The sequence below is a fragment of the Sinocyclocheilus grahami genome, unplaced genomic scaffold (genome assembly GCF_001515645.1).
Source record: "Sinocyclocheilus grahami isolate Dianchi unplaced genomic scaffold, SAMN03320097.WGS_v1.1 scaffold860.1, whole genome shotgun sequence".
Lineage (NCBI taxonomy): Eukaryota > Metazoa > Chordata > Actinopteri > Cypriniformes > Cyprinidae > Sinocyclocheilus > Sinocyclocheilus grahami.
This window is the reverse complement of record NW_015506039.1, coordinates 257,760-277,980: the sequence shown is the minus strand read 5'-3', so window position 1 is coordinate 277,980 and position 20,221 is coordinate 257,760. Positions and strand designations below refer to the sequence as shown.

The window sequence follows — 20,221 nt, the reverse complement described above, 5'->3', positions numbered from 1 at the left end:
AGGAATACTTAATTTTTGTTTTTTTTTTTTTTGTGAGTGAGATGAATTAATGCATATTCATATTTATTTTAGAACTACAGTGACATCTTCTGATTTCTCTCAACATGGGGACAGGAGAGCTGTCAATCAATAAATTGCAAATTAAAAAGTAATGCGTTACTTTACTAGTTACTTGAAAAAAGTAATCTGATTACGTAACTCGCATTACTTGTAATGCGTTACCCCCAACACTGCCTATTAAATCAAATATTATATAATAATAGATCACATTTGTCAGGAGATTTTCACATTTATATTTAAAATGCGTTGCATGTGAGAGGCAGAAATAATAAAAGAGCTCCACATCAGTAAAGGGGCATTTCATACAGTCCTACAGTTTTAATGAGGTGGCAAAAATACTTAACTTCATCCTGATAACCTCTGTGTTTATTGGCCTCAGAAATGGCAGAGAGCTCGGGGGCTTTAAGGCCACTTGACCATGAGTGATGTTGAAACTAATATGAGTTGACCCCATCGATGCCCTCGACATACCATTTACAAGCATGACAAGCCTGTGAAGGTAGCAAACCTATTCTCAGTCAAACCTCATGTCTCTATCACGGCCACATGCTGCTCAAATCAGCAGAATAATAATATGGCTGGAGAGTCCCATGCATGACTTGTAAATATGTCTTTTTTCAGCAGTGTTTTAAATAGTCAGGATCAAAGGCAAGTTAAGAAGCGAGACAAATATGGAAATCATTATGCTTCCCCACCCAGTAGCTAACAGTTATGCTGCTTAATGCACATCTGTAGCTATTCATTAAATTCTACTGTTTATTTTATGATTCAGTTTCATGATTTTTACACATTTATTTATTGTATTATAAAGGTAGGATTTATCTGTTGACCGATTTTTTGAACCTAAATACAGGTGCAGTTGCTCAGTTGCTGTAAATGTGTCTTACCAAATTTGCCACGGCTTCTTGTTTGCTCTCTTTAAAGAACAATAGTTGATTGGAGCAAAGAACAACCCAGGTTGAATTCCAGTTTTTCCTGTGAAAATAATTTTTAAAAACTCAGTCTTGTAGACAGACAGACAAAGAGACAGACAGATTTTATATTGATAGATTTAATGATTTTTAGAAAGATAGACAAACCGTAATTTCTTTCCTCCTTCAGCAATTTTGGCTTTGTTCAAATATTCTCCTTTTAAAATAGTCTGTAACATGGAATGAAACATACGGTATAGTGTTAAGTCTTCCGGAATTTAAAATCTACAGTAGCTCAAAAAAGGTTTGAAAATTGTCTGCTGCATTTTCATTTATTTTACTGTTTAATTTACTGGTTAAAAAGAAAAAGGAGTTTCGCAGGCTTCCCATTTATTGTGTAATGAAATATTAAACTTGGTTTACACAGCTCAGATTTCCGTTCTTCAAAATAATGATTATATTATGAACTTTTGTGAGCGTAAATATGTCACTGCAGGCTCTTCTGGCTCTCACTTTTTAAAACCCAATTTGAATTGATGGTAATGGAGGAGGTACGACAGATCATACCTGCGGCCCATCAGAACCACCAACATTATGCTGAGACTGGTTCCTCTGGTGACGGTCGATCTAAACAAAGAGCATGTGTTGCTAAGTAATATCTCTCGTCCAAATAATATTCTGTTGCCCGAATTAAATTATGAACCATGTTAAGATCTTTTGTAATATAAATTCTGTAATATATAATATTTTATTTATTTAGTATGTGTTTCTGGAGAATCTGACATGCAACATTCTATCAAACTACAGATCATATCCTATCAGATTATTTGGTTTCTCCTACAGTTTATGGTTTGCTTTCTATGGTAACTGCACAAAATTCCATTTTACACTCATGTTTGAAAGATTTACATATTTGTAATCTAATATTTAATTTAATTCCATGCATACTTCATATTCCATCATAATTCTGATTCAAATTTGGTGTAAGGTTTAAAAACGAAAAAAAAAAAAAAGGTATCATAAAAATACAAAGACTATGACACAAAATTATTACAAGAGTAACAAGTAAAACAGATGCAGTTTATGTTTTATGTTGTAGTTTTTTCAGTTGGTGAAAATGGCTACATCTTCACAGCCTTAAAAGCAACCGACCCTGTGCAGCAGTGCTGGTCTGCCCTCTGCTGTTCTGCGTCTGTGTTTCTAAAAACAGCCATTGCAACAGGAACTGCAAATAAGGTGTCGCATGCAATGCAGTTACCCACACTCTTGCAGCATAAATGTCCAGCATGGACGGAGGGGCATAAAATCATTTAATTGGTCCTGGACTGTGTGATTGTGCTCATGCTCACAGGCTTCTGTAGTGTGCCAGGTTCTGGTAGGACCATAGACTTTGTCTGGCTGAGTCTTTCTCCAGTGCTGCTTTGAGAGCTCTTGATCCTCATCTGAACGGCTCCAGGAAGCACCATTGCTGGCTGCTTCTGCATCGCTGTGTGTTATATTGAAAATAGCAATATAAAATCTGTCATTTGTCATTTTTTTATTGGCTCAAAATATGAACTTTGTGTGAGTCAGACACAAAAAATAATCAAAGCATTGTTTTAGCCAATGGAAATTTCAATCAATGAATTGCATAAAATGACACTTAACAAATAAAAGAATGTGACAACTTGCTCCAACCTGACATTATGAAAAATATCCCTGTTCTGAGAATATACTTCATCCTTTTTTTTTTTAAATTGTCTTCATTTTATATTTGACTCTGAATGTATTCCAGTGTGATTTTGTGTTCACTTGTTTACACAGCAGCTTATTTTAACTTTGAGAACAGAATTCACAGAAAAAAGAAAAAGATCTTAATTTAAGACAATTTTGAACTAGGTGTTTAAAACCAACATTCAAAACCAGAGCTAGAGAAAACACACATTTGTGCAATTAAACTTGTGTCTGAAAACCTTATAGTTACATAGATATACCCATATAGAAATATTATAATTAGTGCTGTCAAACGATTGATCGCGATTAATCGCATCCAAAATAAAAGATTTTGTTTATTTATAATATATGTATGTGTACTGTGTTTATTATGTATATATAAATACACACACATACAGTAAATATTTTGAAAATATTTACATGTATATATTGATATTCTTATATTTTATATTTATATAAACTGTATAAACATATATATATAGTTCATAGAAACGTAACATATTTTCTATTTATATATACATAATAAATATACACAGTATACACATATATTGTGTAAACAAAAACTTTTATTTTGGATGTGATTAATCATTTGACAGCACTAATTATAATATTATGACATATACTGTATTGTCCTATATATGTTACCCATAAGCCAATATATAATTTTTACATAAATACATTCTCAGGGTAGATGAAGATATAAGTTTAGAACATATATAAAAGTAAAAAATAAATAAATAAATACAGGTCTATCATTTATATTTACTTATATAATATCAATATGTATTGATGGGTTTTAAGATTGATATACATGTTCATGACATATATGTACAGAAATTATACATGGAAAATCATATAAGCTACGTATATATGGGGGCTAGATATATTCATTAATATATGAAATTGTTCCAATTTCAATTTGGGTTCATTCATATATGTTTTTACTTCATATGACTTTTTTATATATATATATATGTGGAAATTGGGTTACATATATTACATTTGCGTATGGGCCTGCGTGACTATGGAGGACGAGAAATGACTTAAATAAATAAATGAATAAATACGTAAATGCAGAATTAAATAAATAAATAAATGTAGAAATACATAAATTAATAAATGAAGAAATAAATATATGAAGAAATAAATATAGAAATACATAAATAAATGTAGAAATACATAAGTAAATAAATAAATAATCAATGAAATGCTGAAATAAATGAATGAATGCATAAATAAATAATTTTGTCAAAACTGTCATTTTTAATTGTGCTATTTTTGTACCATTTGTGTTATACTCATTTTTTTTCTACATTTATACATTAACTTATGCATTTCTGCTTTTATTTAAAGTCACTTTTGCCGTTCAACAGAGCAAGATAGATAGAAAAACTGAGCCGTATTGTCCATACAGTATCTGTGACTTTACAAACGACCCAACGGAATGGCCAGAGGTGTCGTTTCCGGCACTCGATATTCGCAAATCTAGGGACCGTTTCTAAAGTTACATACGACATTGGTATACACTTTTCTAACTTCAATAGCATTTGAGGAGAATGACTTACAGTAACACAACCAACTGTAACGAAAGAAAAAAACAGCAATATTTACATATGATTTGACATTTTATTTTAATATCAAAAATCTAAAAGGTGTGCATTATAACTGAGACCTACATGAACATGTTACAGTTGGTTGTGTTACTGTAAGTCATTCTCCTCAAATGCTATTGAAGTTAGAAAAGTGTATGTATATGATGTATATAAGCAAATACTACATTTGGTTCCCCTTCGATACTTCACTCGTACTGCGTCTTGCTTAAGATGCATATGGGAAAAGCCTTTTTTCTCCTGAACTGAAGCCTATTTCATTCACGCAGTGAAACTGCACGGCCATTGGTTCATGCAGGGCTTTAAAAACGAACCAATGGCGCGGCAGCGGAGCTGCACGAGCCTATGGCGACAAAGCCCGCCAGAATGGGCGGGGCATCTGGCTATATAAGCGGGCGCTCGACACAGGATTCTCAGATTTTTTCTCCTTCAGCGACGACTCTACGTCTCAAGATGATCCGAAGCCGCTCGCCGTTGACACGCCTTCGCAGCTGGAATCGGGACCTCTCAGCTCGGCTGACCTGCTTCTCCGCTTCTTCAGCGACGCAGCAGTTCCGGTCCGGTTCCCCTGCCGCCATCTGGTGACTTCAAAGAGCTTCTAAAAGAGCAGCGGCGTTGTTGCAAATGCCTCGCCGTTATTGCGGCTCGTGCGGGTCTCCCCTGCATGCCGATGATGGCCACAAGGAGTGCGTTTCCTGCTTGGGGAAACCCCATGCGGAAGCTGCGCTCACGGGAGCTATTTGCTCTCATTGCGAGAGTTTTAGTCTCGCCTCTCTCCGGTCACGGATCGCTTTCTTTTCAGAGAGCGACTCCGCCCCCCGCGCCCTCCCGTTTTCGTCCTCCCAGGGAAAAAACAGCGGGGCCCAGATCCCGCGTGCTTCGCTCTCGCCACAGAGAGAGTGTTCACCCATCCTTTTCTCCCGGTCTGATCAGCATTCCTCTGCTGATGCGAGTGACCTGATCTCATTCGGGGGAAGTGGAGACGAGCTGCTCGATGACAGCATGTCACTGGCAGCATCGGATGCAGAGGAGCTGTTGGGCTCGGAAAATTCCCCCACCTTCTCGCCATCATCCGCGCCCAGCGCCACCAAAGATGGGACGGATATCGAGCTTCTCCGTATCCTCTCCAAGGTGGTCGAAGAGCTGGGTTTAGAGTGGTCACCTCCAGAGGAGCCCTCTAGCAGCCGTCTGGACGAATGGTTCCTGCCAGGGCGCCGACAGGCCCCTCGTCAGCGTACCTCTCCATTCTTCCCGGAGGTCCACGACGAGCTCACCAGATCGTGGCGCACTCCATACTCCACCCGCCTCCGTACTTATTTTTTCAGAATAATTCCTCTTTGCCACTCTGATCTCCTTTTCCAGTGTGTATTTAGCCTGTTTATACAAGACATTATCCCCCTTCCTGTAAGCATCTTCTTTGGCCTGACGGAGCTGTCTGAGTTTTGCAGTGAACCATGGTTTGTCGTTGTTGTAAGTTAAATGAGTCCTGGTAGGAATGCACATATCTTCACAGAAACTGATATAAGATGTTACAGTCTCTGTGAGCTCGTCCAGATCGGTGGCAGCAGATTCAAAGACGCTCCAATCAGTGAGGTCAAAACAAGCTTGTAAGTCCTGCTCTGCTTCATTAGTCCATCTTTTTACAGTCCTTAATACAGGTTTAGCTGATTTCAGTTTCTGCCTGTAGGTCGGTATAAGATGAATGTTGTTTTGTGCAAACAATGGGCCCGTTCATGCGCCCAAGTATCCGACCGCTGTGATAGTGGGAAAAATAATAAAACACAAACATTTTCAAAAAGAGAGCAAACTTCCTCTTCCATCACTCGTACATGTTCTGCCCCCATGCGGCCAGTCACCCGAGTTAATTCAACCCCTCGTCACCCGGTCCGAGGCCTGGCAGGCCATCCCGGGGTGTCGGAATGGGTTATGGGCATAGTAAAGCGAGGATGTTCACTCCAATTTGCTCAAAGACCCCCGCACTTCAGTGGCGTGGTCCCCACCTCCGTGTAGAGCAAGGACGCCCATGTCCTGCGCTCGGAGGTGATGAATTTGCTGGCAAAAGCAGCTGTAGAAAGGGTTCCTCCAGCCCAGAGCGAGTCAGGCCTTTACAGCCATTACTTCCTCGTCCCCAAAAGAGATGGTGGCCTCCGGCCCATCCTCGATCTCAGACACCTGAATCGCACCCTCATAAGGAGGTCGTTCAGGATGATTACACTGAAACAGATCCTCGCGCAAATTCGCTCGAGAGACTGGTTCTTTTCCCTGGACCTGAAGGATGCATACTTTCACATCCAGATAGCCCCTCGTCACAGGCCATTCTTGAGATCCGCCTTCGAGGGTGTGGCTTATCAATATACGGTCCTTCCCTACGGGCTGTCCCTGGCCCCCCCGCATCTTTACGAAGTGCATGGATGCGGCTCCTTCCCCTCTGAAACAGATGGGAGTCCGTATTGTCAATTACCTCGATGACTGGCTCGTCCTGGCCCAGTTGGAGGCAGAACTAATATCTCACAGAGCCCTCCTCCTCAGCCACCTGGAGTGCCTGGGACTCAGGGTCAATTTTGCCAAAAGCTCATTGCTTCCCAGCAAACGAATCTCGTTCCTGGGAACAATCTTCGACTCAGCTCAAATGAAAGCTGTAGTCACGCCAGAACGAGCTCTAGCCATACGGAGGCTGGCGAACTCCTTCAAGATCGGTACCGCTCGCCCGCTCAAAGTGTTTCAAAGGATGCTGGGCATCATGGCAGCAGTATCTCCAGTGTTATAGTTGGGTCTGCTGCGTATGCGCCCCCTTCAGCGCTGGTTGAAACCACGGGTTCCATTCCATGCATGGCGTCACGGATGCCTGCATATCAGGGTGAGTCAGGCCTGTGTATCGGCCCTGACCCCCTGGAAGAACTCCCGTTGGAAGGAACAGGGCGTGGCCATGGGGATGGTTCACAGAAGGACAGTTGTCACGACAGACGCCTCCAACCTAGGTTGGGGAGTGCTGTGCGAGGGCATACCGACCTTCGGCCACTGGTCAATTGCGGAAAAAGGCTTCCACATCAACTGCCTGGAAATGTTAGCAGTATGTCGAGCCTGTCAGTTCTTCCTGCCAGTCCTGAAAGGGCACCATGTGCTAATCTGATCGGCCAACATGTCGGTTGTGTCCTACATAAATCACCAGGGAGGCCTCTCTTCAAAGCGCCTCTTCATGCTAGTGCAGCGCTTCTTAGAGTGGGCTCAACCCAACCTGCGCTTGCTAAAGGCAGCGCATATACCAGGCAAATTGGTAGGTAGACCTCTTCGCCTCAGAAGACAACTCTCACTGCTAAATTTATTTCTCAAAGACCAAGGACGCGTTGGCCCACGATTGGCCCAACCTCCTTTTTTACGCATTCCCCCCGATCGCTCTGATCCCACAGGTAATCAGGCGAGTGAGGGAACAAAAACACAGGGTTCTCCTGGTAGCCCCCTGTGGATGAACCAGCTGTGGCTATCAGAGCTGACTCAGCTACTTTGGCCTGTTCCACTGAGACGGGATTTCCTCTCTCAAGCGAACGCGACATTATGGCATCCTCGGCCCAACCTATGGGACCTGCACCTCTGGCCGCTCGCAAGTCTTAAACACAATTTCGGAGGCTAGAGCTCAGTTTACGAGACGCCTCTATGCCTTAAAGTGGTCTTTTTTCTCCGCCTGATGTTTAAACCGCGGTAAAGACCCTCTTACTTCCGAATTAGCAGAGGTGCTGTCTTTTCTACAAGAGCTGCTGGATAAGGGTCGCTCCCCATCCACGCTCAAAGTCTATGGGGCGGCTATAGCGGCCTCTCATGTCCCTATTGAGGGCCAATCAGTGGGCAAAAATAGTGCAGTCATCCCCTTCCTGAAGGGTGCAAGGAGGCTGAATCCGCCTCGTCACCCTACCGTCCCTTCATGGGACCTGCCCACTGTGCTGAGGGCCCTGAAGGGCACCGCTTTCGAGCTGCTACAAGCCGCCAACATTAGGTCGCTATCGCTAAAGCATCAGTAAAGCGAATAGGATCTGCAGGCGCTTTCAATTAACCCTGCCTGTCTGGAATTCAGGCCTAATGACTCTAAAGTCGTCCTGAAACCGAGGTACGGTTACGTACCTACGTCTCCACTCCGTTCAGAGCACAGGTCATTACGCTCTCCGCGCTTCCTCCAACTGAAGAGGACAGAGAGCTATCTCTGCTCTGCCCCGTCAGGGCATTGAGAATCTATATTGAGCGTTCCGCTCCCTATAGGCAATCGGAACAACTCTTTGTCAGCTTCGGTAACCTCACCAAGGGGTTTCCGGTTACGAAGCAAAGATTCTCTAGATGGATAGTAGACACCATCTCGCTAGCATACTCTTCCTTGGGCATCCAACGCCCCATTGGAGTACGGGCCCACTCGACTAGAGGCATCACCTCGTCGTGGGCATGGTCCAGTGGTGTGTCCATTGCGGATATTTGTGAGGCGGCCGGCTGGGCCTCGCCGTCCACTTTTGTGAGGTTTTATAACCTGGAAGTCCCGGCCTTACAGGCCAGGATCCTTTCCGCTTGAAATGACACGTGCTGTGTAAACAGACATGACAGAGATCCCTTGGCCGTGCCGCACCCAAGTTCTCTGGTATTGTTCACCTGTTAGCTCTCGACCCCTGGGTGACGAAGTTACGGGTATACACTGGAACGATTAACCAGGCCGGGTGTGACCTAGAAAGCTCAGCCCGCTTAGACTTGGGATATTGTTGACTTCTCTATAAGCATTTGTTTTTTAAGCTCTGCACGAACCAATAGCTGTGCAGTTTTACTGCGTGAATGAAAGAAGGCTTCAGTTCAGGAGAAAAAAGGCTTTTTTCCCATATGCGTCTTAAGCAAGATGCAGTACTCGTTCCCGTATCTCAGGGAATCGAGGTTACGTTAGTAACCGAGTACGTTTTTTCTTTGACATATTTCAATATTGTGTCATTATTTATTTTGCTGTCTGTAAGCAGCTTTTAATGTCAAATGTTTCTTGTGAATGTTTCAACATCAGAGTGATTGCACCATCAAGCAGAGAGTGGAGGAACTCATCCGTCTTGTTGTTTATCTGAGCTACCACATTATAGGGTAGATGCATATATATATATATATATATATATATATATATATTATGTGTGTGTGTGTGTATGTGAAGAGTTCAGATGCAAAAGCCTCTAAGTACGTCTGACGTTTTTCTTTAAAATTAGCATTTCTTTCTGGCTACTATGTAGAGGTTTCTATGTAAGTACTGGTATTTCTGAATGGGTTGAGGCTGAGATTTAGTGCAATTTGAAGTGAAAGTACTTGATATATACATATACTATGTGTGGAGAGCATTCGCTCAGTATAATTATCTTATTTTTGACCAAGATGGCTTTTAGATGCTTTTGCATTGGAACTCTTCATATACAGTATTAGACATGCTGAGATGCGAGCAGCTATCGTCGGATCATCAGGATGAAATGAGAGTTGAGTGTCATCAGCATAGCAGTGTTATGAAAAGACATATTTCTGAATGACATAACCTAGTGATGCCATGTAGACAGAGAAGAGAAGTGGTCCAAGAACTGAGCCCTGAGGCACCCCAGTAGCTAGATGTTGTGACTTGGACACCTTACCTCTCCAAGATACCTTGAAGGACCTATCTGAGAGGTAAGACTCAAACCACTGGCGTGCGGTTCCTGAGATGCCATTTTCCAATAGGGTTGACAAGAGAATCTGGTGGTACACTGTATCAAAAGCAGCAGACAGATCCAGCAAAATAAGTATAGAAGATTTGGAGGCTGCTCTTGCCAGTCTTAGGGCTTCAACGACTGAAAGCAAGGCAGTCTCGGTCGAATGTCCACTTCTGAAGCCAGATTGGTTGCTGTCCAGGAGGTTGTTCTGTGTGAGAAAGGCTGAGACTTGGTTGAACACAACTCGTTCAAGTGTTTTTGCAATGAAAGGTAGAAGGGAAACCGGTCTGTAGTTGTAGTAAAAAGAGTTGGATTAAGAGTGGGTTTCTTAAGAAGTGGGGTTATACGAGCCTGTTTAAATGTTGAGGGAAAACACCAGTGTGAAGTGATGTGTTAACGATGTGAGTGAGTGCAGGTACAACGGCAGGAGAAATGGCTTGAAGGAGATGAGATGGAATAGGATCAAGCGGACAAGTAGTAGGATGATTGGATGGTTTTGAGTCTTCTGCCTCAGAGAGCGGAGAGAAGGATGAAAACGAGTGTATGTTTGCTGGTAAGATGTTTTTGACAGTTTGTGGTGTGGCAAATTGTGCACTGAGGTTTGTAAGTTTATTAATGAAGAATGTGGCAAAGTCGTCAGCTGTTAGAGTTGATGAAGGAGGGGGAGGAGGAGGACAAAGGAGGGAGGAAAATGTTTTAAAGAGCATGCGAGAGTTAGGCAAATTGTTAATTTTGTTGTGATAGTATGTCCTTTTAGCAGTGGAGACATTAGCAGAGAATGAAGAGAGGAGTGATTGATATACATTAAGGTCAGTAGGATATTGTGATTTGTGCCATACTCTTTCTGCCGCTCTGAGCTTAGAACGATGCTCACGGAGCAAAATGGATTTTAAGAGGGTGGGTAATAGTGGCTGAATGTGATTCAGTGGAGCTGTTTATACTCAGAGATGGTAAAGGATTAAATGTGCAATCATTAGAGATAAGCAGACCAGTACCTCCACCTCTTCCAGTCAGACGGGGGGAGTGGCAAAATGAGAAATTATTGGAGAGTGCTGCAGGTGTAGCATTGTCCTCTGCTTTGATCCACATCTCTGTCAGGGCCATGAGGTTTAGTCTCAAATGACTTGTAATAGAATAAATAAAATCTGCTTTGTTTACAGCAGACTGGCAATTCCAGAGACCAATCGAATAAGAAAGTAGTGTATTAGTAGACATAGGCAAAGTGCGCATGACTTAAACTTGAACAAAAGGTTCATTTTCATAGGTTTTATATTTTGATTATTTCCCTTCACTTGCCAAAGGGTTTACATCAAAATAAACAACCAATTTTTGCAAAACTCATTCATTTAGCAGGTTTTAGATGGTTTCTTTTTTTTTCATTCAAGATGAACTATAATTAGTAAATGTCACGATCACAGCGTACAGATATCAAGATCAGTGGCCATTTACAGAATGATGCAAAAATCCAATATTTTATTATATTAATCATATTCTAATAACTACTTTTTTTTCCAAAAAAATTATTTTTTATTTTTATTTGATTATTATTATTTGTCCATCTGAGGCGACACAAAGACTTTTACTATGTGTATATTTATTAAAACATTTCTGTAGTTGGTAAACCATGAAATCTGCTGCTGCTATGATAGCATATGCGAGCATGCCAGGAAATAAATAAATCTTCAAAAAAAAAAAAACACCCAACGGAAACTGTGCCATTTCAGCCATGCATGACAAGTCGCTTTTTTCACAATGGTTTTAAGCGTGGGCAACAGTCTGCAATTTCCTCTGTATAAGAAAAGTGATTTTCAATAAAAGTTTTAATTTAAGGAAATTGTTCATATCTTAATCATCCAACTTCTCAGTTCTGACATTTTGCCAGGGAAGTTCAGGGAAAAGATTTAGTTCACATATAATCCAGACTTATCATCAGAAGTTTCAGAAACAAAACATCTTGAACTTCTGACCTGAAATATTGTCATATATCAAGGTCAATAATACTATTATATGATATAATGGCATAGGCATGCATTTAAATGTATATACATAAACATCTAGATATGCATGTAAAATATCTGACCCTTTAGCTACCTAATTTTCTTTAAGCAGCATTTACCTGATATGCAGTAAAGAGATAATAAATAAAGGTCTATCTTAGAGAGTCATGTGCAGAGAAAACATAAGCAACCATCAGTAAGCCTTCAGTAATCAGCTGCCATCCAGAAAACATTTCTTTAGTTACATCATCTCCGTTAATTTCATATATACTGTCATTACCCTCTGCTGCTGCTGTAAAAATGGATAAAGTGGACACTCGTACCTGGTTCCCGGTCGTTTGTTTCAGCAGTCACAGAGAGAGAAAGTGTAATTTGGAGGAAGTGTAAAAGTCACATGAGGCACTCAAACTCTACGTCTCTCAAGATGTGCAAGCATTAGTGCATGCATGGGGCTTCTGCTATCACACACTCTTCACTTCCTGAGGCCTGTCACAACAGTTTCAAACAAGATGGCTGCTGTGAGCTCACAAGAACAGATGAAAGGAGATCAGCACCATTTCAGCCTGAGACGTATCCATAGAGATAGATATGATGAGATTGACTCCTATTTTGGAGAAGATTGGTTAAATTAGGCCTGGTTTTAGGGCCAAATAATTTGGTTTGAAAGTCGTGATTTCTATATGATTGACATAATGCATATTATTGTAAGTATATTGCTCTCCTTAAAAACTATAGTAAGTTTCAAATTTAATTATGTTTCTTTTGTTCTTTATTTTATTATTTTCTCTTTTATTACGTCTAACCAGATCATTTGCAATAATTTCCATTTCAGCTGTCTGAGGGTGTATATATATATATATATATATATATATATATATACTGTATATGGCTCACCATAACCCTGTTATTAAATTAAAAAAAATAAAAGCACCTAAAAACTTTAATGGGGATAATCTATTATTTAATTATCTATTTAATAATGGTAATATTTTGTATAATTTAACAGAAAAAAATGTCTCTGTTATAAAGTATTTTTTAAATAATAATTTATAAGTCAAATAAGTTGAATAATAAGTTAAGTAAAAGGGTTACAATCACACTTAAATAACGACCGGAGGAGTATTAAATGTAATAGTGAATACAGAGCACAGTTAGGCCACTAGATGGAGACCTTCGTTTTTATAAAGAAAACAGATCATTTTATAATGTAAAATACATTATAATATAACAAAACCTTTTTAACAATAATTCATGATTTCTCTGAATTTCAGCACCCATAATTTACAACTAATAAATAAATATAAACAAGCCACGACCGCATCTGTGTGCAGTACTTGAGGTCAGCCACTAGATGGAGACAAACACTCACTCACAAAATGTGGATCTCATGCTTGCCACTATCTACACCATAGCATGCACTTTTATTAGTTTGTTAGTTTTATTATTAATATTTTGGGTAACACTTTAGATTACAGCCCAAAAATTACAGCTCGTAAGTAAACATAATGTATAGCGTACCTTTTTAAAAAAAAATTTTTATAGTGTACCTATCCATTACTTCCGTAACTAGGCCTATAGCTGGGAACAATATGCAAAGTTTGGGGAATAAAATGGGAAACAACCTGGACAATTACAAATTATTTATACCATAAGTATTTTGAAATTAAGGGGTACCTATTCTAATAGTATGTGGTATGTATTACTTACTAAGCTAAACAACAATCTTATGTTTGGGAGCGATTTGGCAAGAAGATACCGTTTTTGTAATAATACAGTGGTATTATATTATAGGCCTAGGTATTTTTTAACCACAGGGTACATATTCTATTTTTAAAGGATACATGATGGAGATTTCTGAACAACAAAACTGGAAATCTAGGGAAATGAGTTCCTGCTATGATTTATAATTCACCATGTAGTGTACTTACCTCGATCTCAGCTGAGTCACACCTCCCCAACACCACTATCACCAGGTAACTACTTCTGATGTTCAGTTTGCATGACATTGTGCACCATTAAGGTGCAATGCAGCTTCAAACAAGCTTACCTCTTTCCAGCTGTTTGCAGAAAATAAAATACAACATGATACAACACTTCTATTTCAGTGGATACAGTGATATGTTTTTATAGCAAATAAATAAATAAATAAATAATAAAAATAATAAGAGGATTTCATTTGGTCATCAAGCTAAATTTAAATAAAACTATTGCAACAATTTTTTCTGTAATTACTGTGCAAATATACACTTGTTCTGTGTTTAAGTCCAACTTGATCCCCCCTTGTTCCATGTAGTTACAGGGTAAGTAGCTACAACAAATTGTTCCAAAACTAATGTTGTTTAGCACAGTAGGCCATACATGCATGCATACATAGCAGGTAATATCTCCATCATGTCAAGCTCAATTTTTTCCCTAACCCAACATGGTGGGCTGTTTTATTTAATTCAATTATTGTTTGTTTAAATTAACCCAAAATTGGGTTTTAAATTAAAATCACACACAATATGACAACAGTAACAACACAGGCAACAGATAATAATAAAAGGTGGGCATTTATTACACCAGAAATTGAGAACATTTCTGTATAGGCCTACATGAAAAGTTTAGAAAAAAGAAAACTCCACACTTATACAGCTTACACAGTTAAACCAAAATGCTTTTGAGGAGTTTAATATTGAATAACTTATGCTTAAGAACAAATTTGAGATTTTGTTTATTTTGTTCATGTTTTTCAACCACTGATGCATAAACTACCACTATGGCCAAACCATCACGCCAACAAACACACAAACTGAAAGCCTGTAATAAACACTGAAAGTTAAGAATTAACCAACAGTCTCAACCGAGCGTTTGGATTGAAACAATAACCCAGCGTTTTTTTATATGTGTATTAAAAATTGCTTGCAAACGTAAAATTGTTGTTTAGCATAGTAGGCCATACATACCACGTAATATTAGAATATTAGTTTCAATATACTTATAGTATAATGTGTAATTTTCCAGGTTATTACCTCTTTATTCCCTAAATGTTGCAGATTGTTCCCTTATACCTACACGGAGGTATAAGGTACATTGCTGTTACAAACAGATACGCTGTAAATTCGGTTTACTTAAACTCTAAATTGCGGGCTGTAATCTAAGCTGTAATCTGTAATCACCATATTTAGTTTTATTATTTTGAGGTTTATAAATCGATCCACAATAAACTGAGCACTATTAAGATCACACTGAAAAGATCAGTTCAGTGCACGATCAGAGAATTTGAATATTTTTCCAAGTTCTGAAAAGCTACATGACAGCTGATTATATAATAGCCATTTTTTTTAAAGTATCAAGGAAAATATGACCCATCATGATATAATTTCAGGGTGAAATATGATCCAAACAGGCTTTGTGAGATTCACTCATGCAAGTATAGCAGTAAGGTCTTTTGTGGAGCTTAAAGCAGCCTAAGCAGGTAATATGTATCATATAGTGCAGTAGTATTGATCAGAGCAATGAATAAGCAACACTGTCGTGCCTTGCACATATCATACCAAAATAAAATGCTACTTTATTTCAAAAAGGCTGAAAGCCCATGCTTTAAGGAAAAAATGGCTGTTTACTACTAAGCCAACAGCAGGTCTCAATGATTTTATTTTATTATTTTCAAAAAGATAGATTTGACAGAACTAGAAATATAAGAAAATATGTATTGTTTACAGATTACAGATCTCTCAGCAACTTTGTTAATAATGATGTGTAACTAATATTTTGTATATAAAAAATATATACATTGAATTCACCTGTGTGAACCACATTTTCGTTGATAATTGAATTTTTTTAATGTAATTAATAATAAGTCATTATCATTTTTTTTTTTTTTTAAGTATGGACAATAGGGATGCTTGCCAAATTTCACTCATTCTGAAACTGGATTTTATTTAATCATTTTGTCCCATTTTCTAAATCCCTGTAAAGAGCTGTATTAATTATACTGGCAAACTTTGAAAGCGTGGACATGAGCTAATGTTTCAGTGTGCAGGAGGTGGGGGACAGTTAGACAGAAAGAGAATTAGAGGCAGGAATGTGCTGGAGTTCACAAACAATGTCAGATTGTTTTACGGCCGCAGGGGCGTCACCCTGTGAGCGAGGTGCTGTGTGTGAGTGGGGTTAATCCACTGTTTATGAAACACGCAGGGTGAATAGCCGGCCCGGTCACACTCAAACTCCACTGCTGTGTGATGTATGTTTGCTCTGTCACTTCATCTTTAAGAGAGCGAACGGCTAAATGAGACGGAGGAAGAGAAGAGGGACCAAAGGTTTTTTTCTTTCTCTTTAAAAATGAGGACAGGTGAACAGGATCTTTAAGCCCCTCGATAAACAAGCAACTTTTGAGAAGAAAACTGAGCAAATAAAAAGAGAGAGGTTTCAGAGAACACCTGACGTCATGAATATTTTGAAAATTGTTTAGGTCTAAGGCCGAGGCCCGGTGGTGTGGTTAGACCTCTTTCTGTGTCACCGCCGGGACATATGGCCAGTGCACTCAGTTCCCATGTCTGAGTCTAGATTAAACCCTGAACCAGAGGTGTGTTAATCCCAAACAGCACCTCACATTGACAGAACTGGGGCTCTTTGATCAGACGAAGAGAAAGAGAGATTGAGTGGTGGAGGGGACAGAGAAGAGAAGAATGGGATAGAAAATAAAGGGCTCAGGTCTTAATAAATCATACAAGATGGTAAAATCATGAGAATTTATGAGGTAATTGTACAAGCCTAAACCTATAGGCACAAAATCCAGCTGCTTAAGCAAATCATAAACTGAAATCTTGTTTGAAAAACCATTCCTTTTGACCTTTTTTTTTTAATTAACACTTTTATTCAGCAAGGATGCATTACATTGGTTAAAAGTGACAGGTAAGACTTTAACATTGTTACAAAAGATATCTATTTCAAATAAATGCTTTTCATTTGAACTTTCTCTTCATTAAAACATCCTGAGAAATGCTATCAGCGTTTCCACAAAAATATTAAGCCGCAAAACTGTTTTTAACATCATAATAAAAAGAAGAAGAAGAAATGTTTCTTGAGCAGCAAATCAGCATAGAATGATTTCTGAAGGATCATGTGACATTGAAGACTGGAGCAACGGCTGCAGAAAATTCAGATTTGCCACCACAGAATTAAAGGACATATATATAAAAAAATATATATAAATATATAAAAAATAAAAAAAAACAGTTACTTTAAACTGTAATAATCATTTACAATGAAAACAAAAAAAAATTTACTCAGAAATTGCGTGTAAATACTGCAATTAATTTTCAGTTTTCAATGACCTTGAATAGAAGTGTATGTGAGTTAGTTTGTGTATGAAAAAAAAATTTACAGGCCAGAGTCAATCAGAATCAGAGAATCATAAGTGGTGAGTGTTTGGCAGCAGATATGAATTGGGCTGTTGTTTCAATAGCAGGAAATGTAGCCCTCAGTGAGTACAAACACGTCTGTGAAGTCTGGCGTGAGAAACTCCTGTTCACAAAACACACACACTTTTACTGACACCCATTAGCTTACATGCTAACATATACATATGGAAAACATGAATATACAGGTGCATCTCAATAAATTAGAATGTTGTGGAAAAGTTCATTTATTTCAGTAATTCAACTCAAATTGTGAAACTGAATTGTTCATTTACTGTACATGTACTCAATACTTGGTAGGGGCTCCTTTTGCTTTAATTACTGCCTCAATTCAGCGTGGCATGGAGGTGATCAGTTTGTGGCACTGCTGAGGTGGTATGGAAGCCTTCAGCTCATCTGCATTTTTTGGTCTCTTGTTTCTCATTTTCCTCTTGACAATACCCCATAGATTCTCTGTGGGGTTCAGGTCTGGGGAGTTTGCTGGCCAGTCAAGCACACCAACACCATGGTCATTTAACCAACTTTTGGTGCTTTTGGCAGTGTGGGCAGGTGCCAAATCCTGCTGGAAAATGAAATCAGCATCTACAAAAAGCTGGTCAGCAGAAGGAAGCATGAAGTGCTCCAAAATTTCTTGGTAAACGGGTGCAGTGACGTTGGTTTTCAAAAAACACAATGGACCAACACCAGCAGATGACATTGCACCCCAAATCATCACAGACTGTGGAAACGTAACACTGGACTTCAAGCAACTTGGGCTATGAGCTTCTCCACCCTTCCTCCAGACTCTAGGACCCTAATTTCCAAATGAAATACAAAACTTGCTCTCATCTGAAAAGAAGACTTTGGACCACTGGGCAACAGTCCAGTTCTTCTTCTCCTTAGACCAGGTAAGACGCCTCTGACGTTGTCTGTGGTTCAGGAGTGGCTTAACAAGAGGAATACGACAACTGTAGCCAAATTCCTTGACACGTCTGTGTGTGGTGGCTCTTGATGCCTTGACCCCAGCCTCAGTCCATTCCTTGTGAAGTTCACTCAAATTCTTGAATCGATTTTGCTTGACAATCCTCATAAGGCTGCGGTTCTCTCGGTTGGTTGTGCATCTTTTTCTTCCACACTTTTTCCTTCCACTCAACTTTCTGTTAACATGCTTGGATACAGCACTCTGTGAACAGCCAGCTTCTTTGGCAATGAATGTTTGTGGCTTACCCTCCTTGTGAAGGGTGTCAATGATCGTCTTCTGGACAACTGTCAGATCAGCAGTCTTCCCCATGATTGTGTAGCCTAGTGAACCAAACTGAGACACCATTTTGAAGGCTCAGGAAACCTTTGCAGGTGTTTTGAGTTGATTAGCTGATTGGCATGTCACCATATTCTAATTTGTTGAGATAGTGAATTGGTGGGTTTTTGTTAAATGTGAGCCAAAATCATCACAATTAAAAGTTTCAATTTAAAAACATATTTATATATAATTATATATAATTAATTTTTATTTATAATTTTTTGGAAAACGTTGCTACTTAACATTTTTTTGGAACTTGTGACTTTTTCTAGGATTTTTTTTTTTTGAGGAGTAGAAAGTTCAAAAGAACAGCATTTATTTGCAATATAATTTTTGTTTTTTTGTTGTTGCAACATTATAAATGTATTTTATAAATAAGTTTTTTTTTTTTTTAATTAACACTTTTATTCAGCAAGGATGCATTACATTGGTTAAAAGTGACAGGTAAGACTTTAACATTGTTACAAAAGATATCTATTTCAAATAAATGCTTTTCATTTGAACTTTCTCTTCATTAAAACATCCTGAGAAATGCTATCAGCGTTTCCACAAAAATATTAAGCCGCAAAACTGTTTTTAACATCATAATAAAAAGAAGAAGAAGAAATGTTTCTTGAGCAGCAAATCAGCATAGAATGATTTCTGAAGGATCATGTGACATTGAAGACTGGAGCAACGGCTGCAGAAAATTCAGATTTGCCACCACAGAATTAAAGGACATATATATAAAAAAATATATATAAATATATAAAAAATAAAAAAAAACAGTTACTTTAAACTGTAATAATCATTTACAATGAAAACAAAAAAAAATTTACTCAGAAATTGCGTGTAAATACTGCAATTAATTTTCAGTTTTCAATGACCTTGAATAGAAGTGTATGTGAGTTAGTTTGTGTATGAAAAAAAAATTTACAGGCCAGAGTCAATCAGAATCAGAGAATCATAAGTGGTGAGTGTTTGGCAGCAGATATGAATTGGGCTGTTGTTTCAATAGCAGGAAATGTAGCCCTCAGTGAGTACAAACACGTCTGTGAAGTCTGGCGTGAGAAACTCCTGTTCACAAAACACACACACTTTTACTGACACCCATTAGCTTACATGCTAACATATACATATGGAAAACATGAATATACAGGTGCATCTCAATAAATTAGAATGTTGTGGAAAAGTTCATTTATTTCAGTAATTCAACTCAAATTGTGAAACTGAATTGTTCATTTACTGTACATGTACTCAATACTTGGTAGGGGCTCCTTTTGCTTTAATTACTGCCTCAATTCAGCGTGGCATGGAGGTGATCAGTTTGTGGCACTGCTGAGGTGGTATGGAAGCCTTCAGCTCATCTGCATTTTTTGGTCTCTTGTTTCTCATTTTCCTCTTGACAATACCCCATAGATTCTCTGTGGGGTTCAGGTCTGGGGAGTTTGCTGGCCAGTCAAGCACACCAACACCATGGTCATTTAACCAACTTTTGGTGCTTTTGGCAGTGTGGGCAGGTGCCAAATCCTGCTGGAAAATTAAATCAGCATCTTCAAAAAGCTGGTCAGCAGAAGGAAGCATGAAGT

At 38.8% G+C, this 20,221-nt stretch overlaps 1 protein-coding gene across 1 annotated transcript in view; it reads right to left on the bottom strand.

Annotated features, from left to right (window-relative positions):
* The window catches only part of LOC107563181 (rho GTPase-activating protein 15-like), a 41,466-nt gene extending 29,123 nt beyond the window's left edge, over window positions 1-12,343 (bottom strand). Inside the window, exons 1-5 of the mRNA XM_016247981.1 lie at window positions 12,296-12,343; window positions 2,321-2,457; window positions 1,539-1,598; window positions 1,140-1,201; window positions 948-1,035 (exon numbers count right to left, since the gene is read on the bottom strand). Of these exons, the coding sequence (XP_016103467.1) occupies window positions 948-1,035; window positions 1,140-1,201; window positions 1,539-1,598; window positions 2,321-2,455 (345 nt within the window). The 5' untranslated portion in view covers window positions 2,456-2,457; window positions 12,296-12,343. The remainder of the gene's footprint in view (window positions 1-947; window positions 1,036-1,139; window positions 1,202-1,538; window positions 1,599-2,320; window positions 2,458-12,295) is intronic.
* Between the last annotated feature and the right edge of the window lie 7,878 nt (window positions 12,344-20,221).